At 45.5% G+C, this 25,498-nt stretch overlaps 1 protein-coding gene across 1 annotated transcript in view; it reads right to left on the reverse strand.

Annotated features, from left to right (window-relative positions):
* Positions 1–25,498, reverse strand: part of LOC119977696 (rho guanine nucleotide exchange factor 17-like) — a 502,702-nt gene that overhangs the window by 34,678 nt on the left and 442,526 nt on the right. The window contains exons 12-16 of the mRNA XM_038818879.1: positions 18,863–18,936; positions 12,380–12,573; positions 10,451–10,701; positions 6,513–6,759; positions 2,507–2,593 (exon numbers count right to left, since the gene is read on the reverse strand). Of these exons, the coding sequence (XP_038674807.1) occupies positions 2,507–2,593; positions 6,513–6,759; positions 10,451–10,701; positions 12,380–12,573; positions 18,863–18,936 (853 nt within the window). The remainder of the gene's footprint in view (positions 1–2,506; positions 2,594–6,512; positions 6,760–10,450; positions 10,702–12,379; positions 12,574–18,862; positions 18,937–25,498) is intronic.

The raw sequence follows: 25,498 nt of genomic DNA on the forward strand, positions 1-25,498 counted from the left end.
GTCACAGTCTGTGCGGAGTCTGCACGTTCTCCCTGTGTATGCGTGGGTTTCCTCCGAGTGCTCCGGTTTCCTCCCACAGTCCAAAGATGTGCAGGTTAGGTGAATTGGCCATGATAAATTGCCCTTAGTATTGGGTGGGGTTACTGGGTTATGGGGATAGGGTGGAGGTGTGGGCTTGGGTAGGGTGCTCTTTCCAAGAGCCGGTGTAGACTCGATGGGCCGAATGGCCTACTTCTGCAGTGTAAATTCTATGATTCTATGAGAGATCCACCTGAATCGCTTTGTACAAATACCTGTTTGTGGGCCATTAAAACTACAAACATTTTCAACATCTCCCAATATTAATGAACTGATGGGGAGTAGCTACGCCTCCATTCACCATTTCCCAATGCGTACCGTAATTTGTTGAAATTACCTTATTGTTTGCGAGTCACACAGGAGATGAAGACGTTTCACATGTGGATTATGAGTATTGGGAAAACATCGCAATATTATGGAATTTGAAAGTGAATCGTAAGATTGGAAATCTGCGCACATTAAAGCCCTCTTCTTTACTAATTTGAGGGCAAAGAATGTCAAGATCAAGTTACTTTTATTTATAGAATCCCTACAATGCAGAAGGAGGCCATTCCGCCCATCGTGTCTGCACCAACCCTCTGAAAGAGCACCTCTTCCAAACCCATTCCCCTACCCGATCCCCATAACCCACCTAACCTGCACATCTTGGGACACTAAGGGGCAATTTAGTGTGGCAAATCCGCCTAACCTGCACATCATTGAACTGTGGGATGAAACCGGAGGAAATCCACATAGCCGCACGGAGAACGTACAAACACCACACATCAGTCACCCAAGGCCAGAACTGAACCCAGGTCCCTAGCGCTGTAACCACTGTGCCACCATTGATAGCACCAGTGGCGGGATTCTCCTACACCCCCACTGGTAGCCGTTGGGATTGTTAAAAGTGTACAGGATCACGCCTTTTTTTACACACATGATAACTGGAACAGTCTAAATATTGAGGAACTGTTAAGGAGCTGCTTGACTATCAAGTCATCATCCAGCTGTCAAGGAACTGTTTGCGACCTGTACAGCTGCAAAGTTGCCAAGGAACACGGTGAGTTCATATGGAGAGGGTATGAACAAAGGGTGATGGGCATGAGTTGCTGCTATATTGGCATTGGGGCAATGAGGGTGGGTAGTGGGGCACTAAGTTGGCACAGGGGGTATGGGGGCCATGGGTGGGTGGGAGCTAGGAGTTGCTAAAGAGGGAATGCTGGTCATGGAGGGTTGGGTGGGATGACATGGGTTGGTGTAGATTGGCGTGGATGGGGTATAAGGAGTATGTTTGGGGGGGGGGGGGGGGGCGGAAGGAATTTTTCTTGCTTTTGTATTATTTTAAAATTTATTTAAACTAGGTGCTGGGGCACAGTGGCAGGCCTTGCCCCAACCTACCTCAGTACCCGGCAGCCTGTGTATTTGTTCTGGGGTCACCCACCTCTGACTGAAAATCCGACCTGCGGGTGGACACCCTTAAAGGTCGTGTTCGATTAGCCGAGAACTCTCCAAACTCTGCGGCCACAACCCGAGGACAAAAATCTGGTCCTTGCTATAGAGTCCCAGCCCTGCTAGCATTCACAGGCTATTTATATATATTTGCACACTCTTTTAGCATCTCTCTCACACTCTGCAGATCACAAGGTTTGATTTGTGTGTGGTTACTTTCCCTCTAACTCCATTGTGATCTTTGTGGGTCTTTCCCATACTGTCATATTGCTGTGGTTTGTGTTTCTCTAAATGTTCCCTCTTCGTTCTTCCTAAATTCCAAACGTGTTGTACTAGATGCTCATCCTCACAAGTTAAAATTGGGACTTGTCACACAATATCTTAATTTAATTCATTCCTTCTCAGAATTTTAATTTTTAAAAATAAATAAATTTAGGGTACCCAATTCATTTTTTTCCAATTAAGGGGCAATTTAGGGTGGCCAATCCACCTACCCTGCACACCTTTGGGTTGTGGGGGCGAAACCCACGCAAGCACGGGGAGAATGTGCAAACTCCACACGGACAGTGACCCAGAGCCGGGATCGAACCTGGGACCTCGGCGCCGTGAGGCAGTAGGGCTAACCCACTGCGCCACCGTGCTGCCCCTTATCAGAACTTTCATGCCCAGAGGAACGTTTTACTCTTTCCTTTTCGTTAAAATCTCCAGTCTTTGATAACCCAAGCTCATCATCAGCTGATTGCTGCTTCACCTCAGTTCCATTTTGTCACTTCATTATCTTTAGCAATGTCCAGCACTATGGGCGGTGCCCTTATTCTGGGTTCCCAATTGAAAGAACATCAAAACCAAGCAGATATCGGTTTCCGTTCACCCCCATCCTCTCTCCCAGCCGATGATGATCAGGGAGCTGGGAAACCAAGACTGGAGAGGAAATGGCTTCCATTTTGCTTTGTTAAAGCGTGGGTCCAAACTAAATGGAAAACATTACATTTGTACTTACAAGATGCACATGACGGCTGCGGAGTGCTGCATTTTCATACTATTCTTCCGGTTACGGATGTTATCGGACGACTGATAGACGTGAATGCTGAAAGAAGAGGAGGGCCAACATTACCAAGCTCGCACTTTACCGTCAGCACAGAAATCCTAATTTAGCCCCCCTGCCGGAGTCTGAAACCACCTCGGCTGGGACTTTATGGCGATGTGCTGGGGGTGGTTTGTAAAGTGTCGGAGAGCTGTAGCGGGGTGGCTCCCTGACTCAGTCACATGACCGTGGAAGTGCGGTGGGAATGGCAGCGGCATGGGTGTCTGACCAACTGAGGCAATTTCAATAATTCAAGGCCCAATGTTCTAGTTCCTCATGCCGTCAGTATCTTTCAGATGGTGGAGTGGCCCCCTCACCGCCCTGGGAGGGGCTTTCAGCTGCAAGGAGATAACCTACCTGTGGTTACTCAGAGAGATTATATAAACCCCCCCCCCACCACCACCCCGCAAGCTGTCTATTTTATCATTTCGTATTTTAGTTAATTTTCCATATAATAAACCAGGGGCTGGTTTAGCACAGGGCTAAATCGCTGGCTTTTAAAGCAGACCAAGGCAGGCCAGCAGCACGGTTCAATTCCTGTACCAGCCTCCCCGAACAGGTGCCGGAATGTGGCAACTCGGGGCTTTTCACAGTAACTTCATTTGAAGCCTACTTGTGACAATAGGCGATTTTCATTTCATTTCACTTCAATTTTCAATCAGGCTTTCACTCACTCTTTACTGACCGTTTTAAGTGAGTCTTTTCCAGTTAAAACAATGATTCTTGAGTTTTCAGCCAGTTCCTTTCCCCATTTTCTTCTTGGCTAACTGAAGCCAGCTTTGTTTCCCAGATATTATGCCGCTGACAAACAGCTCCTCTTATTGGCTAAGATCTAAGTCTAATGATGACCACAAAACCATTGTTGATTGTCGATAAAGCCCACCTGGTTCACTAATGTCCTTTAGGGAAAGAAATCTGCTGTCCTTACCTGATCTGGCCCACATGTGACTCCAGACCCACAGGAATGTGATTGACTCTTAAATGCCCTCGGAAGCGGCCTGGCAAAGCCACTCAGGTGAAGTGTAATTATGGACGCTGACCCAGCCAGTGATGCCCACACAGAATTGGTACAGTGCAGAAGGAGGCCATTTCGCCCATCAAGTCTGCACAGATCTTCTGACCTACCCATCCCCGTTCCATATATAAATAAACAACAATGTTCATCCTCTCTGCTCTACTCAATTCCGAGATTTTACAAGGAAAACCTACGGACCTTAAACTGGGGGAAGGATCCAAATAGAAGTAAGTAGCATTGATATTGATCTCATTCCATTTGAACGACACTACAATGCCTTCAAGTAGTTGGGAAAAACACATTTTTTTTTGTATCTTGTCCTGTTGAGGTTACATCAGTTTAACTTGAAAAGCTGTAATTGAACTCAAGGGGGAATTATTATCTCTTCTCCTCATGTGCAACAAAATCCTAAACCTGTTTAAAATTCTCTCCATATTAAACATGTGGTGTTGGTGTAATACTCAACATGGCCACTTGGTGGCTCCGTGCACAATTCAAGGGCCGGGCTTACCTCCTCCACAAAGCCACGACTGGTTTAAATCACACACATTATGTGTGTGACTGTAAAAGTCACAGCAGAATCCGGTTGGCAAGAGACACATGCTATAATAATTACTCCAAGGCATGAGGCTCCTCTACTGATTAAAGAACATCTGAGGTGACTTTAATCGAGTACATATGTCTCACAGAATTGAGAATGAAATGGCTGCAACTGAGGAGCCAAATTTTGGCACCTGAAAACCGGGCTTCAATCTGTTATTCCCACCGGGAGTGACTCTGGGCCTTCCCTTCCCTTTGTTAGATTGGCCGGAATTCTCTGGCCGTTGGGATTCTCTTTTCCTGCTGACAGCGCACCCAGGCCCGCAGGTTTCCTGGCCACGTGGGATTGCCTCAAAAGCCACTGACAAGCGGCGGGAGAGAGTCCCACTGCCAGGGATCGGTGCGTCGTCGGGGAATATGCAGCTGTGGGGCTGGGGAATCCGACCCATTCTCTCTCAGTTGTGCCTGAATATTTGAATTTATACATACAGCCACACTGCTCCATTTTCTCTTCGAAATAACTGATATTCTTCCAGATATGCAGGGTTGAAATCGTTCTACCATGTTCTCTGATACCATGCCCAATCTGCTAACCTCAGCAAAACCTTCCAGATCACACATCTGATTTATCAGAGGTCTTGCATTGATGCAAGGACAGCTCGAATGCTTTTTGGCTTTCAATATATTTGATTAATGTTTTTCACTTCATTCATCTCCTGATTTTGGAACATATTATTAGACCATTTATTTAGCAGATCAGCATCAGCTATGAAATCATCAATGGAGTCTGTTGGAAGTAAAATTGTTTTGTACTGACATTAACTGTTAAATCATAATCTTAGCAATCCAGACCTAATTGGACATATATTCGAAAGGAATGAATGTTCAGGGCTATGGGGAAGAAGAGGAGAGTGAATGCAATTGGCTAGTTTTTTTGAAAGCGGCCTTCCATTATGGGCCAAATGGCTGCCTTCATTGCTGTAATAATCTATGAAATTGTACCTTACTGTTTACCAGATTGGTATAGTGGGTATGAGGAGTGAGTCACATGGAAGAAGGGAAATACTCTAATCCAAACTCGGACAGCTCTTTCCAGCCTCCCATTCTGCTCCCATTTCCCACTGCTCTCGCCCAAATCCCACTCTAATTCCAACTCCCACTGCTTTCTCCCAAATCCCACTCTAATTCCAACTCCCACTGCTCTCTTCCAATTCCCATTTTAATTCCAACACCCACTGTTCTGTCCCACCTCCCATTCTCATCCCAAATCCCACTACTCTCTCACAAATCCCATTCCAATCCCAATTCCCATTGATCTCTCCTGAATCCCAGTTTAATCCCAACACTCACTGCTCTCTCCCACCTCCCATTCTCATCCCCAATCCCACTGTTCTCTCCCAAATCCCATTCCAATCCCAATTCCCATTGCTCTCTTCCGAATCCCATTCTAATCCCAATGTCCGCTGTTCTCTCCCGCTTCCCATTCCAATCCCAACTCCCACTTCGCTCTCCCAATTCTTTTTCTAATCTCAATTCCCACTGCTCTTTCCCAAATCCCATTCTAATCCCAACTCCCACATCTCTCTTCCAAAACCAATTCCAATCCCAATTTCCACTTTTCTTTTCCAAATCCCAATCTAATCCCAACTCCCATTGCTCTTTCCCAAATCCCACTCTGATCCCAACTCCCACTGCACTCTCCCAAATCCCATTCTACTCCCAACTCCCATTGCTCTTTCCCAAATCCCACTCTGATCCCAACTCCCACTGCACTCTCCCAAATCCCATTCTAATCCCAACTCCCATTGCTCTTTCCCAAATCCCACTCTGATCCCAACTCCCACTGCACTCTCCCAAATCCCATTCTAATCCCAACTCCCATGGCACTCTCCCAATTTTCATTCTAATCCCAATTCCCACTGCTCTTTTACAAATGCCATTCTAATCCTAACTCCCACTGCACTCTCCCAAATCGCATTCTAATCCCAACTCCCACTGCACTCTCCCAAATCGCATTCTAATTGAAAACTCCCACTGCTCGCTCCCAATTCCCATTCTAATCCCAACTCTCACTGCTTGCTCCCAAATCCCATTGTAATCCCAACTCCCAATCCTCTCTCCAAAATCCCATTCTGATCCCAACTCCCACTGATCTGTTTTGGGACGTCGCTGTGTAAGAAATATAACTGTAACCACAAGAAACAACTAAGATACTAATGTTCTCATCTCTCTAAGAATGTCATCACCCAGGCTCTGCTCTAGTGCCATTTTCCTAATTCACCTTGGCCTGGAATTAAAACAATTCCATATTTTGCACCTTGCTTTAATTTACTAATTCATTTTCCAAATTAAAAAGTTACCACGCACCAGCCATCCTCAGTTCCGAGCCACATTGAGCTTTGGTTGGCCTCAGGATCAATACTCAGAAGTTCCTCCAGGCTTGCTCTGGTGAAGGACCCTCGACTAGAACGCCTCATTGCCCGACCATCCATTGGACTGTCACTGTTCCGTGTCTGACATAACATGTTGGAATTGGCTATGAAATCAGACTCTGGTTCCTCTTCTGAACTTGTTGTTTCCGTTGCAAAATCCTTTGAGCTCGACATCTCCTCATCTGCAAAAGAAAATCATTGTTGTGGATTGACTGGTCGTGTTTTTGGCAGCAAGGTGAAAGATGAGTCTGTCTAATTGACATTTTCCTCTTTCTCCCACATGGTAGAATATTAACTTTATTTCCGTCCCAACATTGCACCACTATTTTTTCATCAATTTCATGTTTGCTTGATATTTATTTCCTTTGGTACTCACCACATTCAGCAAAACTTAAGCATTGCTGAAAAATACATTTTTTCAAAGTTTTTTATCTATATTAATTCTCAGGGCCTTGCTCTTTGCAGACAGAAAGAACATGTATACACATTGTGCCTGTTGCAGCCAGACAAAATAAGTGATAGCCATTTGCTGGTTCATTCCACAGGGCTTGATCAATCAGAGTCAAGCTGCCTGGTTTAAACTTTCAAACATAGCTTGGCAGTTAACTGCCAGTCACCATTAACTGGTGCATTTGCCATGATAATGCCTCAACCAATCAGAGCACACTTGCCAACCAATCAGGACCCTCTTCTAATACAGTATAAAGTTGTTGATTCCCCTGACATTGGTATTTTTGTGCTTGTCTTGATAAGTGCAAGACAAAAAGCTTATTTTTCTTTATACAGCAATACTCAAGTTCTGTACTACCAAACGACCATTTACAGTCAGCAAATTTAACAAGAGAGCTAATATAAGATATATTTTGAGGTAGGTGACTCTACAACTGGTCACTAAGAGATATGTCAAAGTTGAGCAAGTTGGACTCCCATTCAAATTCAGCCTAGTCTTGTAGGAAAGTATTTCTAAAATGCCCAGCTGGTACATTGCTACATGGTGAAACTGCAATATTTGCCACCATTCTATGGGGTTTTGAATTGGTGCACCCATCCACATCCGTACTTCCGAAATAGAACCAATTTTGCCAAGAAAATGTACCTTGGATTTGCACTTTGAACTCAACTCTAATTTTGTTCTTGGGTGAGAACTCAAACAATTATAGTTTCAAATCATATGTGGGGATTTATGCCTAGATATGTATTGAATTATGTTATCTTTAAACCTTTGCATCTACTTGTGAAGAGAGAGCTTGTTAATAGGTGAACAAATGTACACTTTAATCATACGAACATATGAAATCGAGCAGAAATAGGCCATTCGACTCCCGAGTCCGCTCAGCCATTCGATAAGATCATGGCTAATCGGTTTGTATATCGAATTCCACATTCTCATCTACCTCACAATAAGCTTGCCTAACAATATAACCCCTCTATTCAAGAAGAGAGGGAGGCAGAAAACTAGAAACTATAGACCAATTAGAACGAAGAGCAAAGAACAATACAGCACAGGAACAGGCCGTTCGGCCCTCCAAGCCTGTACTGGCCATGATACCACCCTTGGCCAAAACCCTCACCACTTCCTTATGCCGTATGTCTATACCCATCCTATCCATGTATTTGTCGAGATGCCTTTTGAAGGCCGTTAAGTCATCTTGACATCTGTCACAGAGTCACAGAACCTTTACAGTGCAGAAGGAGGCCTATTAGCCCATCGAGCCTGTACTGGCTCACCGAAGGACATTCCACCTAGTCCCACTCTTCTGCCGTATCCCTGTAACCTTGCACATTATTTTTTTTCAGTTAGCAATCCAATTCCCTTTTGAATATCTTGATCAAACCTGCCTCCCCCACACACTCTGGAATTTCCTTCCTGACTCCAACCGCTCTTTGGTGAAAAGGTTTTTCCTCATGTCACCTCTACCCATTTTGCCAATTATTCTGAATCTGTGCCCTCTAATTCTTGGTAATCTCTTGAGCAGGATCAGTTTCTCATTCTTCTCAGTCTTACCCCTCAGGATCTTTTATATCTCTATCAAGTCTCCCCTCAGCATCCTTTCCTCCAAGGAAAACAGACCCAACTTCTCAATCTATCCTCACAGATTCAGGTCTTTATCTCTTGTGATCTCCTCTGTACTATCTTCAATTCCTTCCGCAAGTCCCCGCTCCACTCCACCTCCTGATTTACACGAATTTGTTACTCAAATTTTTATTATTTTAAAAATAAATTTACGGGATGTAGGGATGCTGGTTAGGTCAGCGTTTATTGCCCATCCCTAGTTGGTCTTCAGAAGGTGGCGGTGAGTTGCCTTCTTGAACGCTGTAGTCCTTCAGGTGTAGGTACACCCACTGTGCTGTTAGGGAGGGAGTTCCAGGGTGTTGCCCTCGCGACACTGAAGGAAGGGCAATATATTTCCAAATCAGGGTGGTGAGTGACTTGGATGGGAACCTCCAGGTGGTGGGGTTCCCAGGTATCTGCTGCTCTTGTCCTTCTAGATGGTAGTGGTCATGGGTTTTGAAGGTGCTGTCTAAGGAACCATGATGAGTTACAGCAGTGCATCTTGTAGGTGGTACACATGGCTGCCACTGTTCGTTGGTGTTGGAGGGTTTGAATGTTTGTGGAAGGGGGAACAATCAAGCGAGCTGCTTTGTCCTGGATGGTGTCGAGCTTCTTGATTGTTGTTGGAGCTGCACTCATCCAGACAAGTGGAGAGTATTCCATTACACTCCTGACTTGTACCTTGTAGATGGCGGACAGGCTTTGGGGGGGGTCAGGAAGTGAGTTACTCACCATAGAATTCCCAGCTTTTAACCTGCCCTGGTAGCCATAGTATTAATATGGCTGGTCCAGTTCAGTTTCTGATCAATGGTAACCCCCACGATGTTGATTGTGGGAGATTCAGCGATGGCAATGCCATTGAATGTAAAGGGGCGGTGGTTAGATCCTCTCTTGTAGGAGATGGTCATTGCCTGGCACTTGTGTGGTGCAAATGTAACTTGCTACTTGTCAGCCCAAGCCTGGTATTGTCCAAGTCTTGCTGCATTTGGACATGGACTGCTTCATTATCTGAGGAGTTGCGAATAGTGCTGGACATTGTGCAGTCATCTGCAAACATACCCACTTCTGACCTTATGATAGGAGGTCATTGATGAAGCAGCTGAAGATGGTTGAGCCTAGGACACTACCTTGAGGAACTCCTGCAGTGATAGCCTGGAGTTGAGATCACTGACCTCCAACCACCACAACCATCTTCCTTTGTGCCAGGTATGACTCCAACCAATGGAGTTTTCCCCCAATTCTCATTGACTCCAGTTTAGCTAGGGCTCCTTGATGCCATACTCGATCGAATGCTGCCTTGATGTCAAGGGCAGTCACTCTCACCTCACCTCTGGCATTCAGCTTTTTTGTTGGAAACCCAGCTATTAGAGGTGGCGATTTCTATGGGTCGCGGAGGAATAATTTGAGTCATACATGTTCACAGCTTGGAAACAAGCCCTTCGGCCCAGCTTGTCCATGCCGCCCAGTTTCTATCACTAATTCATGTCTGAATAATGGAGAACAGCATGAGGTGATCCGGTAATCCCTGTTGTCAGCTGAATTAACTAATTCTAGTTAGAACAGTCTCAGTTTGCATTGGCCTGGATAGGGAAGGCTACGAGGTTTGCAGATGGCCATGAGGCAGGGTACCATTGGGCTCTCCGTAGCCACAGAACTGCGGCATCAGCCAATACTTCAACATAGAAGGTGCAGAGAGAAAACTGGAATGAAAATTCATAAAGAGAAAACAAATCATTTGGAAGCCTCAGATCTTTTGCCGCACTGAAAGAATAAAATACGCGAGACAATCAGAAAATGAGAATGTTTCAGGTGCGACTTACTCCCTGTACTCGAAGAGATGGTGGATCTGCTGGCCTGACTCCTCAGTGTGCCTGATGGACTTGGGGATGACTCATCATCTTCAGTGTCATCGCTGTCGAAGGGGTTCAAGCTTCTGTTTCCACTTTCAGTCAATTCTCCCAGTGACTGCGCAGAGTTTGAAATGGAGATATGGAAAGGTTGCTGCGAACTAGGTTCTTCCAAGGAGACTGCACTAGTTCGGTGTGGGCTCAGAAGCAACTCCGACCTGTCTCTGAGAACACAGCAAAGAGCAAATAAAAATCCCCATTCATTCCTTGTATCACCTTACCTCTGCTGGCTTCCCCCTCAGTCACAACCATGAATACAGACAGTCACTCATAAAATAGCATGTAGATGGGAAATGGAAGGGGTGAGGGGCAAGGAGAGATCTTCGATGGACTCCAGAAGTAATGGCACAGGAGTGGGAAGGGAAGCCAGGAGATTCTCTGGCACTCACTGAATAGATTAGAATGGAATCATGCCAGGGCAGTCTCACTGAGCTGGACAACAAAGAGCTGTCAGAGAAGGTTAATGTAGTTAAATGTTTCAGACAAAACAGGGTAAGGAGGGCTAGTGGACCAAAGTCACAGTCACATAGGATGTCATGATGTGGAGATGCCGGCGTTGGATTGGGGTGGGCACAGTATGAAGTCTTACAACATCAGGTTAAAGTCCAACAGGTTTATTTGGAATCACTCATCTGATGGAGGAGCTACGCTCCGAAAGCTCGTGGTTTGAAATAAACCTGTTGGACTTTAACCTGGGGTTGTAAGACATAGGATGCCATCATGACTCTGATAAGACTATTTTGGATATGTAGTCGGGGTGGAAAGCTGATAGGAAAGGTTCAAATTTTGAGTTATGGAAACGATAGGGAGGGGTTTGGGTGGTAACAGCACCTCCAAGGACTTTGTGAAGGAAAGCGAGGTTGGACTGGAGCGGTAGCTTCCAAGTGCAGTGGGGTCTTAGCTCCATGTGTGCAACACCACAGTGAATGGGTTTGTAAGGGATTGCAAGGTTGGTAAAGTCGCCATAGTCTCAGATGACCTGCTTTCCCCTTTGAGGGGGAAGAGTTGACTGGTGGTGATTTAACCTGAGGATCACCACACCTCAGGCGAGGGGCAAGATTGAGAAGGCAATGAATGAAGGCAATGAGGCAAAGATATCTCCATATCTTCATGAATAATGTCACCATGTAACTGGTTTAAAGGATGCAGAGTCTCAGCAGTAATTTACCAAGGAAGATACATTAGCATTTCATGAGAACTGCAACTCCACTGTCCCAGTTTGGGTTCAAGTAGAGTGGTTAAGACCTGCAGAGATCACAGGGCTTTCAGGTTCGGGTGAGAACAGAGGTATGTGTCTACCTCCAAGGAAAACTGTTGCAAATGGTGGGATCTGGAACTTGAGACATATTTTCCTCTATGGGTGCACAGTTAACTTTATATATGCTACTTATATTATACATTTTGTACACACCACAGTTAAGAACTTGTAATAGCTCCAATACAGAAGATCTAACAAGCAAATTCCAGATATTAACAAGTAGTTAACAAGCTCTTAATAAGTCTCTTTTGTATTTATTTCAGTGTTTACATACGAGCACTGAATGGAGGAGAGGAAAGGAAATCGCCTGTAAACAAGAATGCAATTTTAAAGGAATTTACTAAACCAAATGGATTTTTTCATAGTTTGTGCAACCACACTTTTCTATAAATGGTTTCCACCATGAGGGATTTATGTTCTCCACATACTCCTGTTCACTAGGCATTTGTGAGCCAAACACTACAGGTAATGAAGTACTTGGCTATAATGGTCGTTCAAAATTGATTATTTTTACAATTTGTAAGTTCTTCCAAGGTTATCAACTCTCAGACAATGAGTGAATGGTTAAGTGCATAAATCCCCACCTGGAAGTGCCATTGAGGCCAGGCACAGAGGCTATGCAGATAATCCTTGCGGAGCACACTGCGATACAGGCTTCCACAGTGGGCACTGGCTTGATGCTCAGCAGGCACACCTGTCCAACATATCCATCACTATTGCAGACCCAAACCTCATGGGCGTTATCTGGTCCACCATGGCTAGGAGATGCACAGGAGAACTGAAAACAACACAGCATTGTCAGTTAGTATAGTATCTCTTTCTCCACCTAGTTTCACTGAACTCTACCTCGCTGAACAAGCACGAGATTTCCCACAGATAGGACACAGTGGAGCTAATATACTGAGCATTAAGGTTCTCATTCAGACAGAAATGTTTGCTTGAGGTTTTCTTCACCGTACCATTTCCCAAAGTATCAATTCAAGTGAAAGAATGTTCCCTAAATTTAAATAGTTTACACCAGGAATCTCCGTGTTCTCCCAACAGGCTATACTAAAACCAAGCGGTAGATCTGTGCACAATGTGGAGAATTTTAGAATGAATGCACACGGGGGTGAGAAATTGTGGCGATCAATGAAGAGAAGAACAAGACATTGTATTGGATAGCATATGTCCGGCAGACTAGGCATCTGAGTTGTGCGAGAGGCTGTTCAGGACAGCACTAAAGAAGTCAACCCTGAAGGTTGTAAAGGCTTGGCAGTGAGTTTCACGGTTTGTAGGGCGAGCCAGGGTTAGAGAGGCTAGATTTTGAAAGCAGAATTGGCAGTCTCAATTATAATCTAGACCTGGGGTTGGAAGCCCAGATGGCATCAAAGTTGGGTTCGACTTGTGAAAGCACTACAGGTAACTCCTCCCACATTCAGTCAAAGCCTCCAAGCTACAGCGCCAGCCACTGGCTGTCCAGTGGATGGGCTGTCCCTCCACAATAACTGGCACGCTGGCCAGTAGTGAGAAATTGTGGCCCCGTCCACCTCTCGTCCCATCTCTGCAACCCATTTAAAAATTCTCCCCTCATCTCTTTTAATGTGCCAGAGACCACTGTGACACTGCAGTCTCTCCATTATACATCTTTTCTCAGACACTTTGTCCAACATGGTTGAAATACTTCATTCATTTGTCTCTCCTCACATTCCATTTTGACTGCACCTGATGTACTCCAAGGTTTCATCGCTGGAATCCAGCTGTTCTTCATTTGTGTGCTATCTCCAGCACAGCCTGGCAGCTGTGTCCATTTTTACTGTTAATCTTTTATTTAAATCACTTCAGAAGTTATCTCAATCTTGAGGCGCCCTCTCTCTCCCTTCTGCCTGCATCTGCAGTGCATAACTCTCTGACTGTGATGCTGGTGATCTGTGAGTGCTGGATGGCCTCCCTGTGGGCCTTCCACCCTCGGGATAGGGATCTTGATGGTCACTTAAATTGGACGCAATCTCAAAATTCACCCTCTGGATCCCGATGCCGGCAGGTGTGGGTTCTCGACCTGCCTTTCCTCCGGAGGGAGGGATTGGAGCCCATCACAAAAAGTCAACCCGGGGAACCAGAGGTTGAGGCAGTAGAGGAGATGATCTTGGAGACAAAGAAATATACGGAAAAAGAGATGAGGGTGGGAGGGAGGACAAAGGTAGAACTTGTGGAGGAGTTCAGAACGATGATGGAGCAACGTAAAGGAGAGAGGCCAGAATGACAAATTATAGATGTGGAAGATCAAACAACTCATTTGGTTCATCCTTCCACAGAAATCTACAAATTCTGCCCCCGCCCCTCCCACATATCTCAACTAACTACCTCCCAATGATTACAAAGTTTTTCTTCCATTTTATCCAGAAAACCAGCCACTAGTTAATCTTTATCTGAAGATATTCATCCTGAACTTGCCACTTAAAATTTACCTATGCTCTTTTAAACTGATATGGCAAATTACTTTGAACTCGGATGCAGATTAAACTTTTGTTCACGTTTTCTACTCCAGAGGCAATGAGCTGAACCCTTCCCAGCGGTAGGATGTTCCGGTCCCTCCGAAGGCAACCCCTGGTGGTGGGACGGGTGAGAGACGCAGAGCGCCGTATACATCGGCGGGCCCGGAAGATCCTGCCGTCGACAATGGCAAGCCGCCTCTGCTGCGTCGACCAATGACAAACACGCCTAATAATCGGGCTGGATTCTTCGGCCACACCCGGCGCAAGATTGCCACGGACGGGATGGGGACCATGGAAAAGTCTGTTGACCTCGGGTGGGAATTTCCGGTCAACAGGCGGGCGCGGCCGAAGAATCGCGGCCACTGCTTGAGTGGCTGAAGAAAGTTTACACTTTTTAAACACTTTTGCGACTTTATAAACCTCTGAAAGTTTATTTCCTGTTCTTCTCACAATGTGAATGCCATAAAATATAATCAGAAAGACACCAAGTGCATATTTGGAAAAGCTTTAAATAAAAAAAACTACTCTTTCCATTATTGTGGAGAATCACTGTGCATGCCTCAAAGGATTACAGATACATATGCCTGAAATATTAATCGTATATTACCAAATTGCCACCTCAGGCTTTAGTGCGCGCTAAAAACCAGGGATTCAGAGCGTCCTGACATAAACATTTTGAAGCTATCAGAGGCAGTGATGACTTATCTCAGTGTGTTCGGTGATATTTGCTGACATAACCTCAACAATATGTCAGACTCTGCTCATTTCTGTCAGACACAACTCCAGGAAGCTGCTCTTTCCAGCAATGACATCAGTGTGTACAACCAAGCTCTTTCAACAGTCTATGGTGTAGATGATTTGCCAGCAGGGAAAGCCAAACTATGTTCGACTTTATTAATTTCTTTTCATCTGAGGAAAACTGAAATTTGGTTTGATTTCCCTTGAGGTTAGATGGTTGTGGGTGATCCAATTTGAGTTTTCATCTCCTCTGCTGGGGGGAAATCCAGAACAAGTGGACATAATCTTAAAATGAGAGCTCAGCTATTTAGGAGAGGACTTAAGAAGCACTTTATTACACAAAGGGGTTGGAAACACAAACGTGCTGAAACTCTCAAAAGGCAGTGGATGCTGCTTCAATTGAAATTTTCAATATTGGGATCGATAGATCTTTTGTTAGTTCTGGGTATTAAGGCTTATGGGCCAAAGGCCGTAAACAGTACTGACGTATAGATCAGCAATGATGTAATTGAATAGTGGAACAGGCTCGATCAGCTAAATAATCTTCTTCTATTCCCATCTATCCGTAATTTTTTTAATCTTTCCTCACTTAAAGATGTTGACTCATGATTGCATATAATTTTACTGATGTCAGTGACCACAGTAGATTGCAGCGCTGAAGGAACCCATTCGGCCCATCATATATATGACAGTTCTTTGCACCCAAGTTCACACCCTTCCTGTGTTAGCCTGGATAAGTCTGAAGTGATCATTGGACTGAGCATGGTGATACAATTCAGCCCAATCCTGCTCCCGTCCAACTCCAAGGCATTCCGATTCTCTTCCCACACTGAGTGATGCACTAAGGCAGTGTTTTTCAACCCCCCCCCCCCCCATCTGCTGGACCTACATTTCTAACCGTCTGACCTTCACGACCCACACTGGCCAACCTTCGTGACACACGCCACGTTTGCTTATCTTTGATGAGAAAGGGCGCTTCACAATCTCACTCCAATCAGGTTCACAGGTGGAGAGGGAAATGCGAATAGCAGTTACCGTCTTCAGGGCGCTTCACAATCTCACTCCAATCAGGTTCACAGGTGGAGAGGGAAATGCGAATAGCCGTTACCGTCTTCAGCCAGTTCCTTTGTGCCGTCTTCATTTTTGTGAGAATGGAAAATCCAACCTCGCATATGTAGGTAGTCATGAAGGGCAATAGCAACAAAATGCTTGTTTTACTCAGCACTGGATACTCCTGGGTGATGCTACTCCAGAATGCTGACAGCCTAATGGGCTTTTGCTGCATTTTTAATGTGCTGTTACACACCAGGTATAGCTGTGTAGTCCTTTCATTTGGAGTCAGCTGTAACTTTATAACTGACTCTGGGGTCTCAACCTCAAAAGGAACATTTCACCCTTCACTTCTCTTTCAAGATCTGAAACTTTTCCTCTCATTTGCCACTGCTTCTCTGCATATAACACACATAGGCTTTGCATCCTTATTTGCATTGGTGCAACTGACAAATCCATACCTCAATAAATCATCTTTATACTGCTAAGGTTTCTTCTTTGTAGGCCGTTAACCAGAGACTCTGGAGCTATGTACAGGCTAACGCTAGCACTGCTCTGTCCTGGATTCTGCTGAGCAGCTCTCTCCAGCAGATTCAGATGTCAGATCCTGGCCAGTAGCTACTCTGTCTATTTGTGTCTCTGGCTGTCTCTTTCTTGTACGAAAACAAATCATTTTCACAGTCCTCTCATCTTGTATGCCAGGTGCTAGAAAATGGAAGAAGCTCCATGATTTGGTGCTTGACATCAAGTGTACGTGCAGGATGCGCTGACCTACTCACTGCTGCCCCTTATGGTTGGAAGACTGCACACAACCTAATTTCATTCTCAGTTAAAAGGTGGCAGTGGTCACCATTCTCAATAAGAATGCGGGTGGCGGCCGTTGGGTGCTTCTCCCGCGATTGGGACCACCACGGGAACGCCGCGATCGTTCCGTGATCCTCCTGATACCTGCCTGCGACCCACACTTTGAAAAACCCTGCACTAAGGCAGGCTTTCTTCCGTTTCCGTATCTAGTAATTCCTGGATCAGGGCGCGAGTCTGGCGCTAGTGGTTTATAATATGAGGGGCGCCACTCCACATCAAGCAGGACTGAATGAAAAAATAGACTCTCTCGCTCTTACCGCCAACCAATGGCACGTTGGAAGGATTTGCAGGTTGACACACTCAATTATGAACACATTATGAAAACACCTTCTTGACCTTCAAGTCCTGGGGTGGGGCTCGAACCTGGAGCTTCAAGCTCAGTGGTAGGGATGCTACCCACTGCGCCACAAGACCTCCTAACTTCCAGTCATGGGTCACTTTATATTGATAAGGAGTGAAAGCGCCCTGTTTTCTTACCCCCATTTCTAAAACTCAAATGTTCCATTATTCCCAAAAATATTCCCCAGTCTGAACTTTTATTGGTTTCCTTGGATCATGATTTTGTTTTAATTACGATATGACCATTATTATAGCTTCTTACTAGACAGTGAGCTGAAACTTTAATCTTGGCAGATTGCCTGACATATTGCAAGCGACCCTCGAGTAGTGAAGGTGATCACAAACTACTAATGACAGCATGGGTTCAACATTACACTGTGAAAGTTAAGGGCAGCCGGTGCATGGGAAAACCAACACCTCAAACCTTCCCACAAAGTAACACACTTCTCTCGCTTGGATGCATATCACTGTTCCTTCACTGTCACAAAGTCAAAATCCTGGAACTCCCTACTTAACTGCATCATTGGAGTACCTTCACCACATGAACTGCAGTGACCATGAGACGATTCGGCCCATCGTTTCTGCTCTGCCATTCAATGTGATCATGACTGATCTGAAATGATAATCCTCCGGCGGATTCTCCAGTCTCCCAGCCGTGTATTCCTCGGCGGCGCACCGCTTGCTGGTGACGGCATTCTTTGCTTCCACTGCTGTCAATGGGAATTCCATGCCGCGAGAATCCTGCTACCAGCGAATGGCCAGAGAATTCCAGCCTGCCACAAATTTTCTTACCCCCATAACCCTCGATTCCTTTACTTGATTAAAGGTGTTTCAAGAAGCTGGCCCACCACCATCTTCTCAAAGGAACTATGGACAGGCAATAAATGCCGGCTTTGCTAACATCATTGATGGCCTGAGAATGAATTTTTAAAAATAGTTCCTCACAGACAATTTTATCCGCCAAAGGTTCAGCTGCTCCCCTCCGTAGGTAGCAAGGGTGTCTGTCCAAAGACAAGGCCGTCCATTTTAAAGTATTAACCTCAGCTCGCCGTCACACCCAAGGGACCTGACTGGAATTTTTACAAATCAGCCTGAACAGAAAGCCTCTGAGAGCATACCGCCAGGTCAACGTAGTGACAAAGAGGATCAGGACTAGAAACGGCTTAAAAATTATAAGGTTTGAATTTATTTAACTTTCCTTCTGGGGTTTGGAGGAGCAGAAGTTTGATGAGCTTCCAGCACATCTCTCACATTCTAATGCAGGATTCTGTATAATGGACGGCAATCTTGCACCTCTCATACTTCGTGTCTCTCTCTTTCTCTTGCACACTAGCTATGCTCAGTTGTCACGTAAGCTTAGTTTCCAATATTTTCTCAATACGATAAAGCCAGGTAGGCTACAAATTACTGCCAGTGAGGTTGGAGTATAAATATCTGACAGACTGGTATCAAGTTTCTACATCCCCTAGTTTAATGAAAGAATTAATATAAGTGGAGAAAGGAATTTGCCACACCACATTAAGTATGCCTCCCATTATATCACTGGCAGTCATTTCCTAACTTGGCTTTTGTAATTAAGACTGAGACAATAAACTACAGTACCTGCATACCACTTCGTGTCTTCATGATGGGAATGGCCTTAAGGAATTCTGGGTCCCAGTGATCTTTGTTCAAAGCTGTAAAATAAATTTTTAAAACAAGCTTAAGGCTCTGCACCGATCATCTGGGGAAGAAATGCATGTGGCTGATATTTTACAATTAAAATAATCTTTATTTTCCCCCACCCTCAATCATTCAAAACGGAATGAAGAAGCACCAGTTCAGGAACATAGAACATAGAACAGTACAGCACAGAACAGGCCCTCCGGCCCTCGATGTTGTGCCGAGCAATGATCACCCTACTCAAGTCAACGTATCCACCCTATACCAGTAACCCAACAACCCCTCCCAATTAACCTTATTCTTTAGGACACTAAGGGCAATTTAGCATAGACAATCCACCTAACCCGCACATCTTTGGACTGTGGGAGGAAACCGGAGCACCAGGAGGAAACCCACGCACACACGGGGAGGACGTGCAGACTCCGCACAGACAGTGACCCAGCCGGGAATCGAACCTGGGACCCTGGAGCTGTGAAGCATTTATGCTAACCACCATGCTACCGTGCTGCCCAAGCTAACAAAATAAATGTCCCTGCTTCTGTCAAATCACCAAAGTGAAGCAAAAAACAGGAATACAGGACAGTCTGGATTGCACAGAGAATCGATTCGATTTCTCAGGGATTGGTCGAAAACCCCCGGATCTGACTCCCATAGAAACATGTCCTGCTGCCAGCTAGCAATCACTACAAGACCATGATAGAATCAGGATAAAGAACAAACCTTGGAAAAACTATGCCAAAATCTTTCCACTTCAAATATCGGAGGTCTTTAAGCACTTTTACCATGGCTGCCTGTAATGATGGATGTCAAGAGACTACATTAGTGGGCAACAAAGGATTTATTTGCAAGGATCTACAAGAACAGCAGCATGTCTGCAGCTAGTTCTGGAATGCCTCTGACGTAGAGAATTGCGCCCACTGGGGTGATTCCCCACTCTGAGTCCGTTTGGTCACCGAGGCCAGGTGACCCTTACTCTGCTGTGTTGCCCTTAAAGGAGCAATGACCACACTGCCCCGCTTCTACTAACAACCTCACCTACGGACGTTGCCCGTTCCTGTGAGCAGAGGTTGGCACTTCTTCAAGACCACAATGACTGCAGGTAAGATCGGGAGTCTCTGCTTGAAGACTGCCCTCCTCAAACTACAGAGAAATGTAAAATCGGCCCCAGCTCATTTACTGGTGAGACGCACCAAAGCTGAAAGAAACGCCAAATGTGAGGTGAATGATCTCCAGCTTCAAGCACTTTCATGTACGTTCACAAATCTTAATGTAGAAAGTTGTTACAACAGCAGCCTGTGGATTTCCTTTTAAGGGTGCAATACAAACAAAATCTTTAGAGCCCTGTTACACTTCCCAGACCTATAGTGCAGGCTTCAAGAACCGCAACATTCAAGTTAAGATATGTGCAAAGAAGAAATCTGAGTGGCAGTTTATTATTCCATTGCAAAAAATAGCCCCTTTTGGGATATCAATGAGAAATAATGCTAACAAGATCGATAAAGCAACGAATAGTGTGTTTTATGTGCTGTAAAATCCAAATTGCAACGAGACTCCTGTTTAATATTCTCTATTTTGGGGATTGTAAAGAACTGAGTCAGTCAATCTTTGCCATTTCACTTTTTAAGAATGCACTGGCTGCTTGTAAAAAAAATAATTCTTCAGGCATTACACAACGGCAGAATCGTGTGCATTTCAAAAAGCTGGAGTCAGTCAAGGACAAAAGTACAAATGCAGGCCCATACTTCAGATACTATCTCCTTAATCCTAATTAAACAGTACAGGTGGATCAGATTACGTGCACTGGAATTATGTTTGACATATGATACGACACTCATGTTCTGGTGATGTCTGCTGGCAGTAAGTCGGATTGCCCAAGCAAGCCAAGGCTGCCTGCAGCTTGCTGAGTTATTATCCCTCACCTCCTGTGAGCATTATGCGTGAAGAAATAGTTTGTAATGCAGTTTTAGGCTTGCCAGTGCTGGAGGATTTTGTGGATTTGCCCCCTAATGGAGCAGGGTTCAATATACCGCAGCATATAGCAGCAAATGTGAAATGGCTTAACATTTCGGACCCTGAGCAGTGCCCGCTGCCTGGAGATCTTGCCAGCCAGCATAAGTGTCCTGTTCTGACAGCTCCAAAATGGTGATAAACGGTGCTCTGGATACCTGTGCCTAGATGTGTTGAAGCTTTCAGTGGCGTGATTTAATCAGAGAGAGTTCTTTTTTCCACGGACCTCTTGGAAGAAGCCCTGAAGGTAGGAAAGCAAAACACTTCCAAAATTTCCCACTGGGAGTATGTCATAAAATGGCAAGGTTATACCAAGGTGCAAACGGCAGGATATGTGTGTGTGTGAGACTAATTCTTGTCGGTTGCAGTATGGTTCTGCGGTACACACGGAAGACCGATCGCAAAATTGGAATATTTTTTTTTTGTTTGGGCCAGACATCGCGAGGTCCCAAGGCCTGCAGCAATACAATCTTGCCTTCCCATGAAGCAGCCTGACCAATCCGAGTGGGAATGGCAATGGGAGCTGGCCTATTCCATTTAAATGATCCTTTGGGTCAAGTGTGGAGGAGAAGCTTCTGGCCTGCTGAATTCTGAGTGTGTCTCGAAAGACGCTTGGGAGACTATGGAGTGGATTCTCTGATTTGGCGGCTACTTCTGCAGGATCCATCTGGTCTTACGACCGTGCCTCCCCCGCAGCAATGCTTCGTCCTTTGGAGGGCTAGCAGCCGTGCCACATTACCTGCTGATACGGACGCAGAATTGGCAGGTCTGAAGCCGCACATGCGCACGTTGGCGTCCTATGGTGGCCGCGCCTAACAACATGGCGCTGGCCACATGCGGAACCGGCCTGCCAAAGACTGCCTCCCTGTAACCACCCTCGCCAAACCCCGGACCACCCCCCATCAGTCCCTCCAGCTCCCGTGGCTGGACACTGTCAGCAGCTGACACTGTGGGTTCATGCACGCTTGGGACCACAGTGGCCTGCACCGTCGGGAACCTGGGCCATCATGGACGGTGCATCGCGGGTGGGCCAGCCGATGATCTGCCAAGTGTTGAAACGTCGCATGCGCGTCATGGTGATGGCGGTGTGGAGGGAGCACGGGCTACGGAGAATCCAGCCGCTGCTTGTTAGGTGAATTGGACATTCTGAGTTCTCCCTCAGTGTACCCGAACATGTGCCGGAATGTGGCGACTAGGGGCTTTTCACAGTAACTTCATTGCAGTGTTAATGTAAGCCTACTTGTGACAATAATAAAGATTATCGCTATTGTTATTATTATTAAGGGCCAGGTAGTAAACCAATATTGGTTTCACTGCTTCCAGGAATAACAGCACCATCTCGCAGTCAACGCTTACTTTTGAAAGTGTAGTCACAGAATCACACAGTGTAGAAGAGGCCTTTGGTCCATTGAGTCTGCACTGGCATGTGCAAACACCTGACCTACCAATTTAATTCCATTTGCCAGCCCATAGCCTTGAATGTTAAGACGTGCCAAGTACTCATCCAGCTACTTTTTAAAGGATCTGATGAAACCCGCCTTTACCACCCTCCCAGGCAGTGCGTTACAGACTGTCACCACTCTCTGGGTAACATTTTTTCCCCTCATCCCCGCTAAACCTCCTGTCCCTCATTTTGAACTTGTATCCCCTCGTGACTGATCCTTATCTAGGGGAACAGCTGTTCCCTATCCACCCTGTCCATGCCTCAATAATCTTGTGTAACTCGATCAGGTCGCCTCTCAGTCTTCTCTGCTCCAATGAAAACAACCCTAACCGATCCAACTTCTCTTCATAACTTAAATATCCCATTCCAGGCAACATCCTGGTGAATCGCCTCTGCACCCCCTACAGTGAAATCACATCCTTCCTATAATGTGGCGATCAGAACTGCACACAGTACTCCAGCTGTTGCCTCACCAAAGTGCTATGCAACTTCAACATGACCTCCCTGCTTTTGTAATCTATGCCTCAATTGATAAAGACAAGTGTCCCATATTCTTTTTTCACCACCCTATTAACCTGCCTGTCCAACTTCAGAGATCTATGGACAAACACACCAAGGTCCCTTTGTTCCTCAGAACTTCCGAGTAAGGTGCCGTTCATTGAATACTTCCTTGTCACATTACTCCTTCCAAAGTGTATCACTGTACACTTTTCAGTGGAACTCTCTCCCTAACAACACTGTGGATGTACCTACACCTCAGGAAATGCAGCAGTTCAAGAAGGCAGCTCACCACCACCGTCTCAAAGGCCATTAGGGATGGGCACTAAACGCTGGCCAACAATGCCCACATCGCATGAATTTATAAAAAAAGGAATTGACCTCCATCCAGTACTGCATGCAAAGAAAATGTACTTGGAGATTTTCTCTTAGTATATCTTGCTGAACAGTTGTTTTTATAGGCATACCACTGGAATCCAGACATTTTCTGAAGTTGTGTCTGTTTAGTGATATATGATCATGATTGGCTAAGGGTTTATAAACTGTGACATGCAACTAATGTAGATTATCAAAAGAGATTATTGTCTCTTTAAAGTCTGAGTTATGGTAACATTTATAACTGGGACATGATGACACACTAAAGATGGTTTGAGCCAGGAGAATATTATTGACTTGGCATCCAATCATTTTGAAGGCTTTTACATGCCTGAAGGAAACAGGCTGCAAGGGTTAGATAGTGAAAATGGGAATGGCATAGGATGAGAGGGGTAGCTGACTCCAAGTGAATTTTGCTGGCTTGGAGACATTGGAGCAGAATGGAATGACTTTGCTTCTTCCATAAATGTCTGGCGCCAATCACAAACAGCTTCTTGTTGAGAGGTTGGTCAGTGACGAGCCAAAACTGTCAATCATACAAAATCTGGAAAGTGACCGAAACAACATCTCAGTTCCAAGAAGCCATGTTTCATCTTTATGCTGCCCCCTTTTACATTGTTAATACATTTTTTAAAAGCTGGTTTGATCATTCTTCTGAAATTCAAACTTGACCTTTAAAATCCTTTGCTGCCAAAAATGGTGCTCTGAGTAATGAGATCACCTCAGGATACATTAATCCTTTGCCCTCTGCAGCCGTCAGTCACTACAGAATTCCAATAGATGCAAATGTGCACAGGTGTGATTGACTCTGTCCATCTCTTGTTAGATTGTTACACCTGTATACAACAGACTTTCAAATATGTTTGAAGAAGAATGTATTGGTGGCACTTTACAGTATTAATGCTAGCATATTTGCAAGATAGACTCAAAGCAGAGCACTGTAAATTGGTATGGGGCAGTTCTTAGTGAACAAATCCACTCCCTCCAACATGCGCTTGTCAAACAAGAACACTTTCATGACATTCTTGGGACACTAAGTCACCACGTTGGTGCTATGGGGCAGGATTCTCTGTTTGGGAGACTGAGTTCTCCCGCTGGAGTAGAATCACTTCAGGTCTCCCCAGATCAAGCTCCAACTTAACACCTGCTTCGCCCCCACTGTGCTTCCATGAGTCAGCTGACCAAGCTGACTTGATAGCTCCTGCCCACGGCACCAAGCAGTCTGTCTCCCCATTGTTCTCTCCCCTCTCCCTCCACTTGGACAAACATATTCAAAGCATCACATTCCCCAGTAAACAAATATCAGACAAAACAATGGAAAAACAGCCACAGGAAAATCAACCACAGAAACCACCCCCCCCCCCCCCCCCCCCGCCCTCCAACAAGCTCCCAGTAAGGCAAAATTAACCGTAACCATCAAAACAGCCCCATATTGCACATAACACTACTTATTCAAATCAGCACAAAAGTTATTTTCAAGAAATTGCCACTACAATACTCTCCAAGCATTCAGTGTCTTTAGTTCACCTCCAATCTTTTTTCCTTGATGAAAGTCCATATATCTGCTGGTTTTTCGAAGTAAAAATCCTGTTCCTCATATGTGACCCACAGATGGGCTGGGTACAGCATCCCAAACTTCATCCCCTTCTTAAAGAGGGCCGTTTTTGCCCGATTAAACCCAGGTCACCTCTTGGTCAAATCCGCGCCCAGGTCTTGATAAATGCAGAGCTCAAAATTCTCCCATTTGCTGCTCCGTTCGTTTTTGGACTACCGCAGAATGTGAATGGTGAAGCGTACCACCATCGTCCTCGGCGGCTTGTTCGCTTGGGACATCTTCGCGAGGGCTCTGTGCGCTCTATCCACTTCCAGATGCCGAGGGAACGCCTCAGCCCCCATCAATTTCTCCAGCATGTTCGTCACATAGGCCCTTGCATGCGATCCCTCAATGCCGACGATTCTCAGATTCTGCCTCCTGGACCTGTTCTCCAGGTCCTCCAGCTTTTCCTGCTTTCTTTTCTGGCAGTCATTCATCATCTCCACCTTGGTCTCCAGCATGGTTAGGTATTCCTCGTGCTTGGACACCTTTTTCCTCCACCTCCTGGATTGCACGTCCGTGGGTTTCTTGATTCTGCACCACCTGATCAATCGGAGCCTTGATCGGGTCCAGCATGTCCTTCTTAAGCTTGGCGAAGCAATCTTCAAAAAACGTCACCAGCTGCTCCACGACCACTGCATCGTCCCCGCAGCCCTGC

The sequence above is a fragment of the Scyliorhinus canicula genome, chromosome 14 (genome assembly GCF_902713615.1).
Source record: "Scyliorhinus canicula chromosome 14, sScyCan1.1, whole genome shotgun sequence".
Lineage (NCBI taxonomy): Eukaryota > Metazoa > Chordata > Chondrichthyes > Carcharhiniformes > Scyliorhinidae > Scyliorhinus > Scyliorhinus canicula.